The sequence below is a fragment of the Phacochoerus africanus genome, chromosome 1 (genome assembly GCF_016906955.1).
Source record: "Phacochoerus africanus isolate WHEZ1 chromosome 1, ROS_Pafr_v1, whole genome shotgun sequence".
NCBI classification, from domain to species: Eukaryota; Metazoa; Chordata; class Mammalia; order Artiodactyla; family Suidae; genus Phacochoerus; species Phacochoerus africanus.
In genome coordinates, this window is record NC_062544.1 from 163,034,542 (window position 1) to 163,054,378 (window position 19,837).

Consider the following 19,837-nt stretch of genomic DNA (forward strand, 5'->3'; position numbering starts at 1 on the left):
TCTACCTACCGAATCAGCTGCCAGATGGTTATTTGAATTGGTGAACTCGGACACCAGCTCATCGGCTACTTCATTATATGATGTGGTACCTTTCCGCTGAACTTTCTCACACACTTTCATCGAAAAATGTCTCAAGCCTTTTCCATTTTTATCTCCTTTTTTGCTTCGTTTGCTAAAAGAGAGAAAAGAAATTATACTCCATTATACTTATTAAAGGCTTCCTTCACATAAAATAATGTGAGAAGACAGGCATTTGATTTTTTGTCCCAAGTGGTAAATTCTACATTGAAAGAGAGATAAGGAAATGTTTTAAACTTAATTTTTGCCTTAAAAGCTTAATAAAATATGAAGCTAAAGTGCTTTTCTATATTCATTACTCATTCATTTCACAAATATTTATTGACCAGCTACTTACTAGTATGAGCCAGGCATTGTTCTACACACTGGGAAACGATCCATGAAAACAAGAGACAAAACCTTCGCCCTTTCAGAGTTTATATTCTCAATACGTATCTTTTTGTACTCTATGTATGCTACATGGTTTTTTTAAACCTAAAATTAAAAGTACCATTATTCTCAGTTCCAGTTTTCAGAGGTCATTGATATTAATAATGGATAAACGTCTTCAATTATCTGAAGTCTGGTTAACGGCTAGGCCTAAACTTTGATAAATGACTTAATCATTAAAATTTCAGGGATTCAGTTTAGTTCCACTACTACCTGAGTACCAATGATATGCCAAGAAGTGTCCTAGGGACTGGCAGTATAAAAAACATAATTGAGGCAAAATCCTTTCCCTCAATGAGTCTTGTGGATGGAAGAGAGGCAAACAGACATAGAATGGAAGATAACTCCAATATAATAAAATAAGTGCCAACTCAGAGTTATTCACACTGTTCTATGGGAATTGGAAAGAGGAATATCTAGTCTAACCTAGAGGAGGAAGACTTGCTAGAGTAAAAATAAGTGCAAACAATCAATACACTGAAAAGGTAATCTATCAAATGGGAGAACATGTTTGTAAACCTTTAATGATTAGTGGTTAATATCTAGAATATCTAAGAAACTCCTACAACTCAAAAGCAAAACAAATAACCCAATTAAAAAGAGGCAAAGGGGAATTCCCTTTGTGGCCAGCAGGTTAAGAACCCGACTAATATCCACGAGGATGTGGGTTTGATCCCCAGCCTCACTCAGTGGGTTAAAGATCTGGCACTGCTGCAGGCTGTGGTTGCAGATGCAGCTCAGATCCATGTTGCTATGGCTGTGGCGGAGGCTGGCAGCTGCAGCTCCAATCAGACCCCTAGCCTGGGAACTTCCATATGCCGCAGATGCAGCTCTAAAACAAACAAACAAAAACAAAAACAGGCAAAGGACATAAAGAGACATTTCTCCAAAACCACAATGACATATTATTTCACACCTGTTCAGATGACTACTCTTAAAAAAAGGTAAGTGTTAGTGAGGATAAAGGGGAATTAGAAACCCTTGTGCACTGTTGGCGGGAATATAAAATGGTTCAACTACTATGGAAAAAAGTACGGAGGTTCCTGAAAAAATTAAAAATGTAACTTCCAGGAGTTCCCCTTGTGGCTCAGTGGGTTATGAACCCAAGTAGTATTCATGATGACACAGGTTTGATCCCTGGCCTCGCTCAGTGGGTTAAGGATCCAGCATTGCCATGAGTGGTATCTGTAGGTCACAGATGCAGCTCGCATCTGGCGTTGCTGTGGCTGTGGTGTAGGCTGGCAGCTACAGCTCTGATTCAACCCTGGGGACTTCCTTATGCTACAGGTACACCCCTAAGAAGACCAAAAAAAAGTTACCACCATATAATCCAGCAATCCCACTTCTGGGTATATATATCCAAAAGAATTGAAATCAGGTTCTTACAGAGATATCTGCTTTCCCATGTTCATTTTGGCTTTATTTACAATAGCCAAGACATGAAAACCCAAATGTCCATAGGTGGATGAATGGATAAAAAAAATGTAGTATATACACACAATAGAACATGATTCAGCCTTAAAAAAAAAAAAGGAAATCCTGCCATATATGACATGGCTGAACCTTGGAGGGCATTATGCTAAGTGAAATACGCCAGTCACAGAGGGACAAACACTGCATGATTCCACTTATATGAGGTATCTGAAACAGTCACACTCACAGAAGCAGAGATTAGAACAGTGCTTGCCAGAGGCTGGAGGGAAAAGGGAAATGGGGATTTTGCTATGCAAAGGAACCTAGACTTTATCACATTCCATCAATACCATTATATTCATTTATAAATTTTTACATGTTCTACTATGTTATATCCACTAAGATACAGATGCTAAGTGTACTTTTTAAAAGAATAAGGACAGACATCTATTCCCCACCCCAATCGCATCACTGTGGTCACAGACTACTACTGAAATAATGAGATACTACTAAGTGGTATTAGTGAGGGAGGGAAATTTGCAGTGAGGCAGAGATTCTGGCTGCAAAGTAATTTATGTAGGACAAAAGCAGAAACAGGAAGACCTGTCAAGAGACGCTACTGTATTAGTCCAGGCAAGAAATGCTGAGTCCCGGAAGAGGGGCAATTGGTAGAACTGGACAAAAAGCAATGGATCTGCAAAATGTTAAGATAAGAATCAGCAGAACTAAGTGATTAATTAACATGGATGGTTAGGAAGAGAGAAATAGGACAATGACCCATAAAGGAAGGGGTCATTTACTGGGATCAAGGAGAAGGAACAAAATCACAAATGCCATTTTAAACCTTCTCATTTGCACTGTTCAATACTCTAGGCAAAACCCACATGTGACTACTGAGCACCTGAAAAGTGGCAAGTCTGAATTTAGATGTGCTGTGAGAAACACACACTGAATTTCAAGGACCTACATGAGAAATGAATGTAAAACAGCTCATGTATGACTTTTATATTAAATGTTGAGATATATTATTTTAGATATATTAAAGATGTACAAGTCAGTTTCACATGTTTCAACTTACTTTTTAAATTGGCTGCCAGGAAATTAAAACTTACCTGTGGCTTGTATTACATTCTATTGGGCAGCAATGATGTTGAGTTTGACAGGCCTACAGAATATCTAAAGGGTTATATTCAATAGATAGTTGAGTATAAAGTCTACAGCTAGTGGGAGAGTCACTTACAACCTAATCAGCATGTATACTCACGCCAACCTCCTTCCTACAAGTCTCAGAGGATTAGGAAACCCTCTTCCTTTTCGATTCTAACTTCCTTTTTCAAGATAACAGCTTTACTGGAGTTCCCTCCATGATACAGTGGGTGAAGAATCCAACACAGGGGCTGGGGTCGCTGTGGAGGTGCGGTTCGATCCCTGGCCCAGGAACTTCCATGGGCTGTGGGTACAGCCAAAAAAGAGACTTACCGATTTATTTAAATTATGGTATACACACACACACACACACACACACTCTCTCTCTCTCTCTCTCTCTCTCTCTCTCTCTCCTGTTATGGTGGAGTCTGGGAAGACAGCAACAGCAGCACAGGTCTCAAACTTTCTACAGCCTCCCATAAAAAAAGATGGAGCAACTAGATAGCAAAACCTTAAACCCCTTAGCCTCTACAACAAAACCAGATCACAAGGTATCTTTGACAACCCCAGAATACAAATCACCAATAGCCAAAAGGCTTCTATATTAGTGTCTGCAGGGGCAGAAAAAGAAATACTCAATGGGGCTGCATTTAATGGAACTTAGAACAGGCTATGTCCAAAATAGCCAACCAGAATTTAGTAGAAAACACAACAGGCCAATTTGAGAGCAGCCATTGATATGAGAAGCAGTTCTGCCCTCTTCAATAGCAGCTGAGTGCAAGAGGCTACAATAAAGACTGAAAAGGTTGCAATAATCTAGTCCATGTGACACCCACAATTGAAATTGAAGAGACAATGAAAAATGCTGGAGGCAGGCAAAGAACATACAGACAATAAGAGTATCGCAGAAGAAAATCAAGGTAAAGGAACAGAATAAATACTAAATGTGTAAGTCAAGAAAATATTCATGAAATAGAATAAATAAAGGGACTATCAACCTAGTACCAAACCATTCTAGTAAAATCATTGAATTTCAAAGAAAAAGATTTCTTTAGGCATCTAGACAAAAAGCGCAACAGATTTTTCAATAGCAAGGTGTTATAATAGAAGAAAGTTAATATATTTAAGAAAGTGAAAGAAAGTATGAGCCAAAGATTTTTGTATCCAGCAAAACTGACCAAGACAATCAAAATGACTGGAGAGACGCTGACGTAAAGGCCTGGTAAGTATTTAATGTAGTTCCCTGTAGATGTCAGACTAAATGAGAGCTAAGAGGCCAAGAACACACTACATAAAGAGGTATATGCACCAACACTGTGGGACTATTATGTATGACTATCTGAAAAATGGGGAGGGAAAAAATATGAAGTTCCCGTTGTGACTCAGTGGTAACAAACCCAACTAGTATCCATGATGTTTCAGGTTCAAACCCTGGCCCCACTCAGTGGGTTAAGGATCTGGTTGGTGTTGCTGTGAGCTGTGGCGTAGGACAGCAGCTTCGGCTCTGTTTTGACCCTTAGCCTGGGAACTTCCATATACTGTGGGTACAGCACTAAAAAAAAGAAAAAAAAAATGGTGAGAGAATGAAGAGAGCACATGCAACATTTTTTAATGTTTTCAATACTCACAATAATAATGGTTACATTAGTATTATTATTTGGAACTACTGAGCACGTAATGTGGATAAAGTCAATCAATGAACAATTACCAGTACACTAATTTCATTATCCCTTTCATTTCCAATGTTCTTAAAAATTAAGATTCTTAGGGTAGAGAAAGAGGATTAGGATGTAATGGAGAGGAGGCTGAAAAAGACTGGAATTGAAAGTATGAATATGAATTCATGAAGTACTGTATCTCTGTCTGTGTGTGTTATCTTAGCTCTTCCATTTAAAAGGACTATAACACACAGTTTCCATTGTGGCTCAGAGGGTTAAGAACCTGACTAGTTAGTATCCATGAGGATGTGGGCTGGCTCCCTGGCCTCATCAGTGGGTTAAGGATCCAGCACTGCCACAAGCTGTGGCGTAGGTCACATGCAGCTTGGAACCAGTGTTGCTGTGAACTGTTGTGTAGGCCAGTAGCTGCAGCTCTGACTAGACCCTAGCCCAGTAACTTCCATATGACAAAGGTGCAGCCCTATAAAGAAAAAAAAAGGGACTAGAAGACATGACCAACCTAGTAGCAGTGAGCATCCCTAGCCACTAAGCTTGACATATAATTCACTCTAAAGGAAATCAGGGCTTCTTAGAGAAATGGCTGATTCTACGTACAGGGTAGGAAGTGGACAAGATGAACTTGGAACACCTTGTCATACCAGATAACAAAGAAGCTATCAAAGACAACTAGGGCCATATCAAAAGGACTTAAGAGTCAACTAGAAGAGGCGCCCACAATCTGAAGAAGGGAAAATTTAAGTTTCAATAACAATTGTAATATATGAACCCCATGAGGTATGTTTAAATTCAGAGTTTATAATGATATTTTTATTTTATTCGTCTTTTTTTTTTTTCTTAGGGCCGCACCTGGGGCATATGCGGGTTCCCAGGCTAGGGGTCGAATTGGAACTATAGCTGCCAGCCTACACCAGAGCCACAGCAACTCGGGATACAAGCCACATTTACAATGTACACCACAGCTTCATGGCAATGCCGGATCCTTAATATACTGAGCAAGGCCAAGGATCGAACCTGTGTCCTCATGGATTCTAGTTGGGTTTGTTAACCACTGAGCCATGACGGGAACTCCTACAATGATATTTTTTAAAAGGAAGATTTATTCACCTTTGGAAGAAGACACAAACAAACTCATCATCTTAAAAACTGGTCAGTAAAGGGAAGGGATTAAGCTTTATTCTGCTTTCCCTCCAGATAAACAAATTAGTAGAAGAGGGAAAGTGTCTTCATATAAAAGTAGTGCCAGTAGTAAGTGAACTGTTAAGTAACAGAGTTAGAATACACTAATAGCAACCCACAATGAATTAATAGATACAAGCATTAAGTATCGGTGGTGTTCACATCATAAAAAAGTGATAAAATCAAACCTTATGTACTTTAAAATGGAAAAACACACCACTATCTATACTCTTGCCAAAGGATTGATCTGATAAAGTCTCTGAATCTCACAATCAAACTACAGGAGATACCAGGAACAGAGGCATATATTGAGATGCACTGGAGTATTATGCGACCAGCAAAATCTAGACTTGGGAAACTCCACAGATTAAAGAGCCTAGTTTCTTCAACAACTAAAGAATAAAAAAATAATGGGACAGAAGAAATTTCTATATATGAAAGACACACCAACCATTGTTTTTAATGAATAAGACTAAAATGTAGTCCCAAAGAATGCACATTTAAGTGATAAAACTATTTAATACGCAAGGAAATGATAACTGTAAAAATCAGGATAATGGTTATTTATAGGGGAGGGGGATGGTGACTGGGGCAGGATGGATGGAGGGGCTTCTCAGGTTCTATTTCATCCGGGGTGGTTGCAAGAGTGTTTGCCTTAAAGTAATTAATTAGTTACACATTTACATTTTGGTGATTTTCTGTGATCTGTAGTCTTTTTTTTTTTTTAAAGCAAACATGACAACGGAGGCAAGAATATAAATTGGGAAAAAGACAGTCTTCAGCAAGTACTGCTGGGAAACCTGGACAGCTGCATGCAAATCAATGAAACTAGAACACACCCTCACACCATGCACAAAAATAAACTCAAAATGGCTTAAAGACTTATATGTAAGACAAGACACTGTCAAACTCCTAGAAGAGAACATAGGCAAAACATTCTCTGACATCAACCTGACAAATGTTTTCTCAGATCAGTCGTCCAAAGCAAAAATAAACCAATGGGACCAAATCGAATTGACAAGCTTTTGCACAGCAAAGGAAACCATAAAAAAAAAAAAAAAGACAATCTATAGAATGGGAGATGATAGTTTCAAATGATGCAACTGACAAGGGCTTAGTCTCTAAAATATACAAACAACTTATACAACTCAGCAGCAAAAAAGCCAACAAACCAATGGAAAAATGGGCAAAAGACCTGAATACACATTTATCCAAAGAAGATAAACTGATGGCTAAAACAAGCACATGAAAAAATGCTCAACATCACTGATTATTAGAGAAATGCAAATCAAAACTACCACAAGATACCACCTCACACCAGTCAGCATGGCTGTCATTAATAAGTCCACAAATAACAACTGCTGGAGGGGGTGTGAAAAGGGAACCCTCTTGAACTGTTGGTGAGAATGTAAGTTGGTACAACCACTTAGAAAACTATACATAGAACTACCATATGACCCAGCAATCTCACTCTGGGCATATATCTAGACAAAACTTGCCTTGAAAAAAGACACATGCACCCCCATGTTCATTGCAGCACTATTCACAATAGCCAAGACATGGAAACAACCTAAATGTCCATCAACGGATGACTGGATTAGGAAGATGTGGTATATATGTATAATGCAATACTACTCAGCCATAGAAAAGAACAAAATAATGCCATTTGCAGCAACATGGATGGAACTAGAGACTCTCATACTAAGTGAAGTAAGTCAGAAAGAGAAAGACAAATACCACATGATATCACTTATATCTGGAATCTAATATAGGGCACAAATGAACTTTTCTACAGAAAAGAAACTCATGGACTTGGAGAACAGACTTGTGGTTGCCAAGGGGGAGGGGGAGGGAGTGGGATGGACTGGGAATTTGGGTTTAATAGATGCAAACTATTGCCTTTGGCATGGATAAGCAATGAGATCCTGCTGTTAGCACTGGGAACTATATCTAGTCACTTATGATGGAGCATGATAATGTGAGAAAAAATAAATCTGTACATGTATGTGTAACTGGGTCACCATGCTATACAGTAGAAAACTGACAGAACACTGTAAACCAGCTATAATGAAAAAAAAATCATTATATAAAATAAATAAATAAAATTTAAAAAGCAAAGTTTTATGAAAACCCCACTGTTGTGGCTCTATAGGTTAAGAACCCAAAATAGTGTCTGTGAGGATGTGGGTTCAATCCCTGGCCTCTCAGTGGGTTAAGGATCCAGCATTAAGCAATGTGTTCATAGGTCACAGATGCCACTCGAATCTGTGCTGTGATTGTAGCATAGGCCTCAGCTGTAGCTCTGATTTGACCCCTAGTCTGGGAATTTGCATACGCTACAACCGCAAAAAAGAAAAACAAAATAAAGTAAAATTTAAAAATTAAAAAGAGCAAACAAATAAGACATGACCTTTGGAACAACCTGAAATTTGGATACTTACGAGATAGTTGGAATATTAAGGAATTACTGTTAAATTTTCCTAGGTATAATGACAATATTGCAGATATGTTTAAAAATGAGTTTTTAGATATAAATACTGAGATATTTATTTGTTTATTTATTTATTAATTTATTCTGGCAGAGTCTGTGGCATGCATAAGTTCCCAGGCCAGGGATCAAACCCATGCCACCGCTGTAACCAGTATCACAGCAGTGACAATGCCGGATCCTTAACCTGCTGAGCCACCAAGTAACTCCAAGATACTTCTGATGAAGATGATAGGAAGCCTGGGATTCACTGTAAAATAATACAGAAGGGCTATATACAAAACAAGAGACATCATGAGTTGATCACTGCTGAAGTTCAGAGATGGGTACATAGGAGGCTCATCATATGAATCATCTACTTTTATATTTAAAATTCTTTAAGATAGGAGTTCCTGTCCTGGTTCAGCAGTGGCAAGGCCAACTACTATCAATGAGGATGTGGGTTTGGTCCCTGGCCTTGCTCAGTGGATCAAAGATCCGGGGTTGCTGTGAGCTGTGGTGTAGGTCACAGACACTGCTGGGATCCAGCATTGCTATGGCTGTGGTCACCCCTGGCCTGGGAACATCCACGTGGCATGGGTGCGGCCCTAAAGAGACAAAAAAAATTTTTTTTTAAATTCTCTAAGATGGAGAATTAAAAGAGAGAGACAGAGAGAGAGAAAGAATGGATTGTGCATACCCTGGTTATTTACATAGGTTTAGTACTTAGGCTCAGTTTCCCACACTCGGCCCAGCCTTCTCGGGAAGGAGTCCTTATACATAACAATACCACATTAATACAAAGGAGAACTCAACGTGTTCAATACAAACCTCCTGATCCTACTCAGTTCTCATCTAGATAAGTGACAGCACCATCCACCCAATCACCCGAGCCAGAAACAAGAGATTTATCCTATGCTCCTGATCTCGCTTTTTATCTAATCAATCTAATTTTATCAAATCTAACCTAATCTAATTATTGCCTAAATAGCTCCTGAGGAGTTCCCATCATGGCACAGTGGTTAACGAATCCGACTAGGAACCATGAGGTTGTGGGTTCCATTCCTGGCCTTGCTCAGTGGGTTAAGGATACGGTGTTGCCGTGAGCTGTGGTGTAGGTCGCAGACGCAGCTCGGATCCCGAGTTGCTGTGGCTATGGTGTAGGCTGGCGGCTACAGCTCCAATTGGACCTCTGGGAACCTCCATGAGCCGCGGGAGCGGCCCAAGAAATGGCAAAAAGACAAACAAACAAAAAATAAGTAAATAAATAGCTCTTGAATGCAACCTCTTCTGTCTGTTCCCACTGCCCTATTTAAGGCCCTCATAATCTATCTCAGAATATAACCAGACATAAAAAAGAATGAAATAACGCCATCTGCAACAACATGGATGGACCTCGAGATTATCATACTAAGTGAAGTAAGTCAGATGAAGACAAATACCACATATCACTTATATGCAGAATCTAAAAAATGATACAAATAAATTATTTACAAAACAGTCACAGATTTATGGACACAAAAAACAAATTTATGGTTGCCAAAGGGGAAAGGTGGGAGAGGGATAAGCTAGTAATATGGGATTAACATAAACACACTACTATATATAAAATAGGTAACTGGAGTTCCTGTTGTGGCTCAGTAGGTTAGGAACCTGATTAGTATTTATGAGGATGAGGGTTCAATATCTGGCCTCGCCCAGCGTTGCCACAAGCTGAGGCGTAGGTTGCACATGTGGCTCTGATCTGGTGTTGCTGTGGCTGTGGTGTAGGCTGGCAGCTGCAGCTCTGATTGTGGATCCCTCGCCTGGGAACTTCCATGTGCCATAGGCATGGCCCTAAAAAGACAAAAAAAAAAATTTTTTTTTAATTAAAAAATAAAACAGATAACCAACAAGGACCTATTCTATAGCACAGGGAACTATATTCAATATCTTGTAAAAAGCTCTAATGGAAAAGAATCTAGAAAAAATACATATATATAAAACATATAATAGAATTATTTTGCTGTACACCTGAAACTAACACAATATTATATCAACTATAGTTCAATAAAAAAATTTTGAAGGGAAAAAAACACAACTAGAGCTGTATAACCGTTCTCCTTTGTGCTGCCTAGAGGTGTTCCAAGGCTTTTTCCATATGGTCATCATGATGGTCTTTCCACATAAACTTGATAAGCTAGTGTTGACGGCGGTAAAGAATATACACCTACTGAATCCAACTATGTGCTGGTCACTGCACTAAGTTATTGAATCCGTCAGTTCCCATTTTCTAGATACATTTCCTCACAAAGCCCATTCTATGCTGCTTTACCCTTAGAGTTTAGTGTATTTAGATATAAATGGCTAGTCACACATAAATTTATATAATTAGTACAAGTTAGGTGTCAAAAGTAAGTAAGAATTGCTCAAAATAGGAGCCCAGGAGTTACTTTGAAAGAAATATGTTGTGTATATGGTTTTATATTTATGCTAAGAATTGGACAACAGCTTAACATAAATAAAATTCTCAACTCAGTGTTTACATACTTTCTAAAAGCCAGGGACAAAGCAAGGTGGTTGTTTTTCATGTAATTCTAGGGGGTTTCCTTTTGTTTGTTTGTTTGTTTTTGTCTTTTTGCTATTTCTTTGGGCCGCTCCCGTGGCATGTGGAGGTTCCCAGGCTAGGGGTCTAATCGGAGCTATAGCCCCTGTGGCCTACGCCAGAGCCACAGTAACGTGGGATCTGAGCCACGTCTGCAACCTACACCACAGCTCACGGCAACGCCGGATCGTTAACCCACTGAGCAAGGGCAGGGACCGAACCCACAACCTCATGGTTCCTAGTCAGATTCGTTAACCACTGTGCCACGACGGGAACTCCTTATTTTTTTTTAATTGCTCAAATGAATTTATCACATCTGTAGTTGTACAATGATCCTAACAATCCATTTTCACAGGGTTTCCATCTCATATCTAGGTCTTTTTTCAAAAGTAAAAAGTAATAAGATAATCAGACAGTAATTTTGGGGTGATCACTTGACTAATTTGTCCTCTACACTCTTACATGAATAACATTTAGAGGAAGAAACTCAACACAGTCATTAAATAAGAACAACTGAACTTTTAACAATTATTAAATGCTTATGAACATATGCTTTAATACAAAGAGACTAAGTTTTTAAGATTAGTTCAATGTGTGAATTGACAGACTTGAAGAAAACTAAATATTTATTAGCTCTATAGTGAGCAGTTTACTTCATTTAACTGACCCACAGTTCTCCATGATATGAAAAAATTAAGATACAAATACCTGTCTTGTTGTAATTACATTGGCTGAATCAAGAAATTACATTTGACCTTTGGAAGGTTGGCAGAACATCATACCAAAACCCAATCAATGTCTACATTAAAGTTCAAGAACAGTTAGAACAGCCAATACCTGCAGTACACAAATAGGAGATTTAGTCCAGTAACCAATTCTATAAACCACTTCTTTGAAAGTTAAGTGAACAATGGCTCCAGTTAAAGAACATTAAAAGGTCAAAGGCTAAATTAAGGAACTCAACAACAAAAAAACAACTAATTCAATTCAAAAATGGACAAAAGACTTGAATATTTAGACATTTCTTTCAAGAAGATATACAAACTGACAATAAGTACATGAAAAGATGCTCAACCTCACTAATCATTAGGAAGATTGCAAACCAAAAGCACAATGAGATATCACTCACACCCATTCAGACGGCTATTACTAGAAAAAAAGTATTGGGAGGATGCGAAAAACTGGAGCCCTTATGCATTGCTGGTGGGAATGTAAAACGGTGCAGCCACTGTAGAAAATACTATGGGAGTTTCACAAAAAAATTGAGCATAAAATTACCACATGATCCAGCAACCCCACTTTGGAATATAAACACAAAGAAATTTAAAGTAGGGACTCAAATAGGTATTTGTTTATTCCACATTCATACCAGCAAAATTCACAATAGCCAAAAGGTGAAAACAACCCAAGTATCCATCAACAGATGAATGAATAAACAGACTGCTATCTGCACATAACAGAATATTATTCAGCTTTTAAAAACTGAAATTCTGAAAAATGCTACAACATGAATGAACCTAGAAGATGTGGTAAGTGAAGTTATGTCAGACATAAAAGGGCAAATACCACGATTCCTCTTACACGAGGTACCCAGGAGAGTCAAATTTATAGAGACAGAAAGTAAAACTATGGTTACAGGAGACTGGAAGAAGAGAAAGTGGGTAGTTACTGCTTAATAGATACGGAGTTTCTATATGGGATGGTTAAGAAAGTTCTGGAGAGTGGTAATAGATGCATAATTGTTTACTTCCTTGGTGGTTCTTTGGTTTGGAATTTATGTTTCATTATCTTTTATGCCTAAGGGTTGATGGCTTCATGAGCCATTAAATCTCTACACAGTATTTCATCATTAATTATTTCTTAAAAAAAAAAAAAACAAGCACAATATACAAGGGAGAACAAATACAAATATACAAATACACAAGGCAAAACAAATACAAACATTCTTGTTCTTCCTTCTTTAAACTACTTCCACTGTCACATTTAGCTCACTACTCCTGCCATCACATTCAGAACAGATGTGCCGTTTCTTGACAAAAATAGTTCAGAAATGCTTGTTCCCCATTCACAAAATGAGGGTTTAAAAACAAAATAACACAAGAGTTCTCCTGTGGGACAACAGGTTAAGGATCTGGCATTGTCACTGCAGTGGCTTGGGTTGCTGCTGTGGTGCAGGTTTGACCCCTGGCCCCAGGACTTCTGCATGCTGCAGGCACGGCCAAAAAATAATAACACAAAATTTAGCTAATAATTTAAAATAATAAACTTAAAACCAGGCTAATTTTTAAAAATTTAAATGGCTGAAGAAATGTTACAAAAATAAATGCTTAGGGGTTCCCACTGTGGTGCAACAGGACTGACAGTGTCTCTGCAGTGGCAGGGACACAAGTGTGATTCCCAGCCTAGTGCAGTGGGTTGAGGATCCAGCATCACCACAGGTGTGGTGTAGGTTGCAGCTCCAGCTTGGATTCAATTCCTGGCCCAGGAATTTCCATATGCCAAGGGGCAGCCAAAAAATAAAAATAAAAAATAAACGCCTACATTTTCACATATCTTCTATATGCCTTTGGGTTACACTTGACAAATTAACCTTAAAATATTACATGCTACAAAAATAAACTCAAAATGGATCGAATACCTATGTTGTTTTTTTTCTTTTGTCTTCTGTCTTTTGTCTTTTTAGGGCCGCACTCATGGCATATGGAGGTTCCCAGGCTAAGGATCTAATCGGAGCTGTAGCCGCTGGCCTACACCACAGCCAGAGCAACGCAGGATCCGAGCTGCATCTGCAACCTACACCAGAGCTCACGGCAATGCCAGATCCTTAACCCACTGAGCAAGGCCAGAGATCAAACCCACAACCTCGTGGGTCCTAGTCGGATGCGTTTCTGCTGCGCCATGATGGGAACTCTTTGAAGATCTAAATGTAAGAAAAAAACCCCATAAAACTCTTTGAAGAAAATATAGGCATAAGTCTTTGTGATCTTGGAATCGGCAAGTGAAAAAAAATAAGCTATGATACCAAAAACTTAAGTAACACGGGAAAAATATAAACAGATAAACAGTCAAAATTTAAAATTTCTATGTGCAAGTAGGTAAAAACAAAAACAATCCACGGAATAGAACTTCTTGCAACTCCTATGTCAGTAAGGGTCTTATATCTATAATCCATAAAGAACCCTTATAACTCAATAGCAAAACAACAACCCAAAGGATCTGAATAGAGTTCTTCAAGGGAGATATTTAGCGTTCCTTTCAGCCAGAAGGCCATGTTTCAGTAATTCGCCAAATGTCCAACACGAAAGGAAAGAGGAAAGGCCCCCGCTATATGTTCTCTAGGCCTTTTAGAAAACATGGAATTGTTCCTTCGGCCACAAAGATGTGCTTCTACAAGAAAAGTGATCGTACTGTAGACTTTGAGGGAATGGGCACTTTCCAAAAGGAATGCCCCACAAATGCAACTACAGCCAAACTGGAAGAGTCTATAATGTTACCCAGCATGCTGGTGGCATTGCTATACACAAACAAGGGCAAGATTCCTGCCAAGAGAATTAATGTCCACATGGAGCACAACGAGCACTCTAAGAGCTGAGAGAGCTTCTTGAAACATGAGAAGGAAGACGATCACAAGAAGAAAAAAAAGCCAGAGAAAGGTAGTTGGGTTCAACTAAAGTGCCAGCCTGCCCCACCCAGAGATGCGCACATGTTTTGAGAATCAATGGCAAGGAGCCTGAGCTGGTGGAACCTAGTCCCAGTGAAATCACAGGTGAGAAAAATCATAAAGGACCTCTGGACTGTTTGAGTAGCAGTGTGTTGTCCCCTCTTGCAAAGGAATATTTAAAGTATATTTTAACAGTGTCCTAATTCAGTGGGCAATGTCATTGCCATTCAATTTTAGTGGTTTTTTCTTCCTGGAAGATGTGCAGTGGTTTACTGTACAATACACTCCATTGGTTAGAAACTGCCAAAAATTACTTATGAATGTTTGTACTAGTAAAAAAAGAAGAAGAAGAAGAGAAGAAGATATACAAATGGCCAGTAAGCACATGAAAAGATGCTCAACATCATCAACCATTAAAGTAAAGCAAATCAAAACCAGAATGAGGAGTTCCCGACATGGCACAGCGGAAACGAATCCAACTAGGAACCATGAGGTTGAGGGTTGGATAGCTTGGCCTCACTCAGTAGGTTAAGGATCTGGCGTGGCCATGAGCTGCGGTGTAGGTCACAGACAGAGGATAGATCCTGTGTTGCTGTGGCTGTGGTGTAGGCCAGCAGCTGTAGCTCCGATTTGACCCCTAGCCTGGGAGCCTCCATATGCCTCGAATGCAGCCCTAAAAAGCAAAAAAAAACAAAAAAACAGAATAAGACACCATTTCATATCCACAAGAATGGCCCATAATAAAAAAGGGCAGAACTATACTAGTCACTTGTGATGGAACATGATGGAGGATAATGTGAGAAACAGAATGTATCTATATGTAAAAAAAAAAAAAGGTGGATAATAAGTGCTGGCAAGAATTTGAAGAAACTGGAAACTTTTGCTGGTGGGGACGGTAACAGCCACTCTGGAAAATAGTCTGTCAGTTACTCAAAAGGCTAAAGAATTACCATATGACCCAGCAATTCTACTCCTAGGTGTATGTATCCAAGAGAAATGAGAACTTACATCTATATTAAAAACTTTCACAGAGTTCCCATCGTGGCTCAGAGGTTAACAAATTCAACTAGGAACCATGAGGTTACAGGTTCGATCCCTGGCCTTGCTCAGTGGGTTAAGGATTCAGTGTTGCTGGGAGCTGTGGTGTAGGTCACAGACACGGCTTGGATCTGGCATTGCTGTGGCTGTGGCATAGGCCAGCATCTGCAGCTCTGATTAGACCCCTAGCCTAGGAACCTCCATATACCGCAGGTGCAGCTCTAGAAGAGGCAAATAAATAAATAAATAAAATAAACAAAAACTTGTTCACGAATTTCACAGCAGCATCATTTATAACAGCCCAAAGCAGGAGTTCCCACCATTGTCTCTGTGGTGGTGTGAGTTCAATACCCAGCCTTGCACAGTGGCTTAAGAATCCAGCATTGCTGCAGCTGTGGCACAGGTCATAGATGCAGGCTGGATTCAATCTCTGGCCTGGGAACTTCCATAAGCATGCATGTGGTCAAAAAAGAAAAAAAAAAAAAATAGCCCCAAGTAGAAACAACCCAAATGTCCATCATTAATAATAAAAAAAAAAAAAAATAGAAAATGTGGTATATCCATACAACAGAATATTACTGGGCAGTAAAAAGGAACGAAATGATTGATATATGCCACAACATAGTAAGTTCTATGTCGGGGGGAGGGGGGAGGGCTCCAGAGGGTTAAGAAAGATCCCCTGGCCCAGATGCTCCTTGGATAGTCTTCATTTCATTACCCTTATTACTTCCCCCACCGATTCATTCTTTTTTTTTTTTTTTGTCTTTTTGCTATTTCTTGGGCCGCTCCTGCGGCATATGGAGGTTCCCAGGCTAGGGGTTGAATGGGAGCCGTAGCCACCGACCTACACCAGAGCCACAGCAACACGGGATCCAAGCCGCGTCTGCAACCTACACCACAGTTCACAGCAACGCCAGATCGTTAACCCACTGAGTAAGGGCAGGGATCGAATCCGCAATCTCATAGTTCCTAGTCGGATTCGCTAACCACTGCGCCACGATGGGAACTCCCCCACCGATTCATTCTTAATTTTTTCATTTCTCAACTCTGTCTCTCAGAGACAGTGTAGGCAAGAAGGGCTTCCATCTCCAATGCTGACTTTCATGCATATGCTAGGAGGTGGGTTTCCGCACTTTCACATATAATTATAATCACACTACCTTTCATCATCCAATCTTTGGAAAGATCTAAATCTCTACCACGTTTTATGTCAACTCAAGAGATTTCCTTCTTTCTTTTTTTGGAAGCCCCCAGGGCATATGGAAGTTCCCAGGCCAGGGATCAAAACTGAAGTGGAGCTTCGACCTACACCACAGTTGTAGCAATGCCAGATCCTTAACCCAATGTGCCAGGCTGGGGATCAAACTGGTGCCTACACAGAGACAAGCTGGATTATTACCCCGTTGTGCTACAGCGGGAACTCTCCTTTCATTACTTTTTACACAAAAATTTCAATATGATCTTACAGTTGGGGATTAAAAATGGGCATTCAGTCCATCATTTCAAACTAGAAGCTTCCTATATAAATCTTAACTAAGTAGAATTTACACATTTTTTAAAAACCTGAGCTCTCTGAAACACCATGACCCTCTTCCCAAATAACACCAAAATCTGGCCACAGGATATAAACACTATCACCTCTCTTAGACCCTAAATCAAAAAAAAGAACCAGTAGGAAACACTCTTTACCAAATAAAACCAAATTGAAAATTTTTTAAATATTTAAGAAAATGAAACTATTTAGTTTGAAAAGCATGTTATGTTTTATTTCATTTGAAGTATTCTTAATTTCATATTCATATTTCATTTGAAGTACTTAAAGAAGAATTCCCTAGGAATAAAACATATTTTATCTTTCCAGAGACATAACTAGAATCTACAACCACTGTCATTTTATATTTTCCCATAATATTTTGTATTTATCTATAAAAGTAATATAAAACTAATTTTAGAGTCTAACAGTATACTCCAGGTGTAAGTTGTAATAAATGTATTCCATTTAAATAAGAAATTATGGAGTTCCCCTTGCGGCTCAGTGGTTAACGAACCTGACTGGCATCCATGAGGATTCGGGTTCAATCCCTAGCCTTGCTCAGTGGGTTAAGGATCCAGCACTGCCATGAGCTGTGGTGTAGGTCACAGATCCCACATTGCTGTGGCTGTGGTGTAGGCCGGCAGCTACAGCTCTGATTTGACCCCTAGACTGGGAACCTCCATATGTGGCCCTAAAAAAGACAAAAAGGCAAAAAATAAATAAATAAATAAGAAATTATATATAATACACAATAAAAACGTCATTTCCCATTAAAATAAGTCAACTAGAATGTTTAAATCAGCAAAATAACTTAGTAATATAATTTAGAAAAATAAAAAACCCAACTCAACCCCACTTTTCCTGTACATATACATTGTGTTTGTTGGGGGAGGGTTGTTGAACAGGAAATGTTGATCAGTCATGGATATATACTCTCTCCCCTCTTTGTCACCCAGGCTTGTGGCAATTAACAAGTTAGATATCACTTATACACTAATGATATCATGTAGATAACTTATCAACTTCTCAAACTCTGTATGTCCTAAATAAAACTCAGTTCCTCCCCAACCTACTCCTAACTACAATAAATGTAAAAGGCATCAATATCCATTCAGCTCTTACTGCAAAACAAAAGTCAATAAAGCCATCCTTTCTTTCTCCCCTTCATTCAATCTATCAATATATCTTACTGATTCTACCTCCAAAATGTATCCTTTTTTACTCCATCTCCACTGTCAGGCCACTGCCCCCCCCAACAGCCTTCTGATTTTCCTGCTTCTTCTCTTGTCTCCTTAGAGTTCATTTCCCCCTCAGCAGTCAGGGTAAATTAGATCATGTCACTTTCCTGCTTAAAACCCTGTTTAGAATACAAACCAAATTCTCTATCATGGTCTATAAGGCCTTTCATACTCCGACCGCTGCCTACCTCTCCATCCTCATCTCACTCATATCATTCTGACTCTCTCACTATCTCCAAGTCACTGTGCCCCAAGTATTACCTGGTCCCTCAATGAGGAGCTAGGTCTCTGCCATTTCCTCAACCTAGAATCCCTGGCTTCCCCAGGATATCTACATGGCTGACTTCTTTGCACTCAAATGTCCCCTTCTTGGAGAAGCCTTTCCAAGGTAGCCACCACCCTTCCAATACCCTACAAACCATTCTTCTAAGTTTCCTACATACCACCTATCACAATATAAAATTATCTTGCTTATTGCTCCCTACCCCAAATATAAGCTCTTTAAGGGCAGAGACTTATCCATCTTTTTTTTTTTTTTTTTTGGCTGCAACCATGGCGTATGGAAACTCCTGGGCCAGGGATTGACTCTGTGGCACACAGCTGTGGCAACACTGGATCCTTAACCCACTGTGCTACAGCAGGAACTCCAAGACTTATCCATCTTGTTTATTATTCTTGCTAATGCCTAGAAAATACCAACATTTAGCAGATATTCAAAATATTTATTGAATCAACAATTCCATAAATATCACTGAAGCAGTGCAGATATTAATTACATTGATTTTTGTCAGTATTAGCTTACTATAGTTTAAATTATATTAGTTTATTGGAAATAAAAGGATTTTAAATGTAATCCAGCAGGAAAAAAAGATCTTAAGATTATACGAGCACAGAGGAAAAGTGAAACACCATTGAGCTAAATCCTATTCAGCTAAGACAGGAATAAAATGAAATATATGTAGGCTAGTGCCGCTGCCCGTGATATAGGCAGGACCTTCATCCCCCAACAAAGGTCCCAAATAAGTCCCTTCCCTATTAGAAAGAGACCCATTTAGGAGAATTCTGTCCAAAGGAAGATTCTATCCAAAAGGAGAAAGTGAAAGTGAACCAACAACCTTCAGGATCAAAACCCCAGGCAAAGAGTTCCCGTTGTAACTCAGTCGTAACAAACCTGACTAGGATCACGAACACGTGGATTTGATCCATGGCTCTCCTCAGTGGGTTAAGGATCAGTATTGCCATGAGCTGTGGTGTAGAGTGCAGAGGTAGCTCGGATCTGGTGTTGCTGTGGCACAGGCTGGCAGCTACAGCCCTGATTCCAGCCCTAGCCTGGGAACTTCCACATGCCACAGATGCAGCCCTAAAAAAAGAGGGGGAAAAAAAACCAAAACAAA

The 19,837-nt window shown here is 39.3% G+C and overlaps 1 protein-coding gene and 1 pseudogene across 8 annotated transcripts in view; one reads left to right on the forward strand and one right to left on the reverse strand.

Moving 5' to 3' along the window:
* TFDP2 (transcription factor Dp-2) overlaps positions 1-19,837 on the reverse strand; it is a 137,306-nt gene that overhangs the window by 24,874 nt on the left and 92,595 nt on the right. For all 8 annotated transcript variants that reach the window (XM_047783750.1, XM_047783767.1, XM_047783739.1 and 5 more), the window contains one exon: positions 10-172. In XM_047783750.1, coding sequence (XP_047639706.1) covers positions 10-172 — 163 coding nt within the window. The remainder of the gene's footprint in view (positions 1-9; positions 173-19,837) is intronic.
* LOC125137838 (60S ribosomal protein L21-like) lies at positions 14,118-14,836 on the forward strand (annotated as a pseudogene).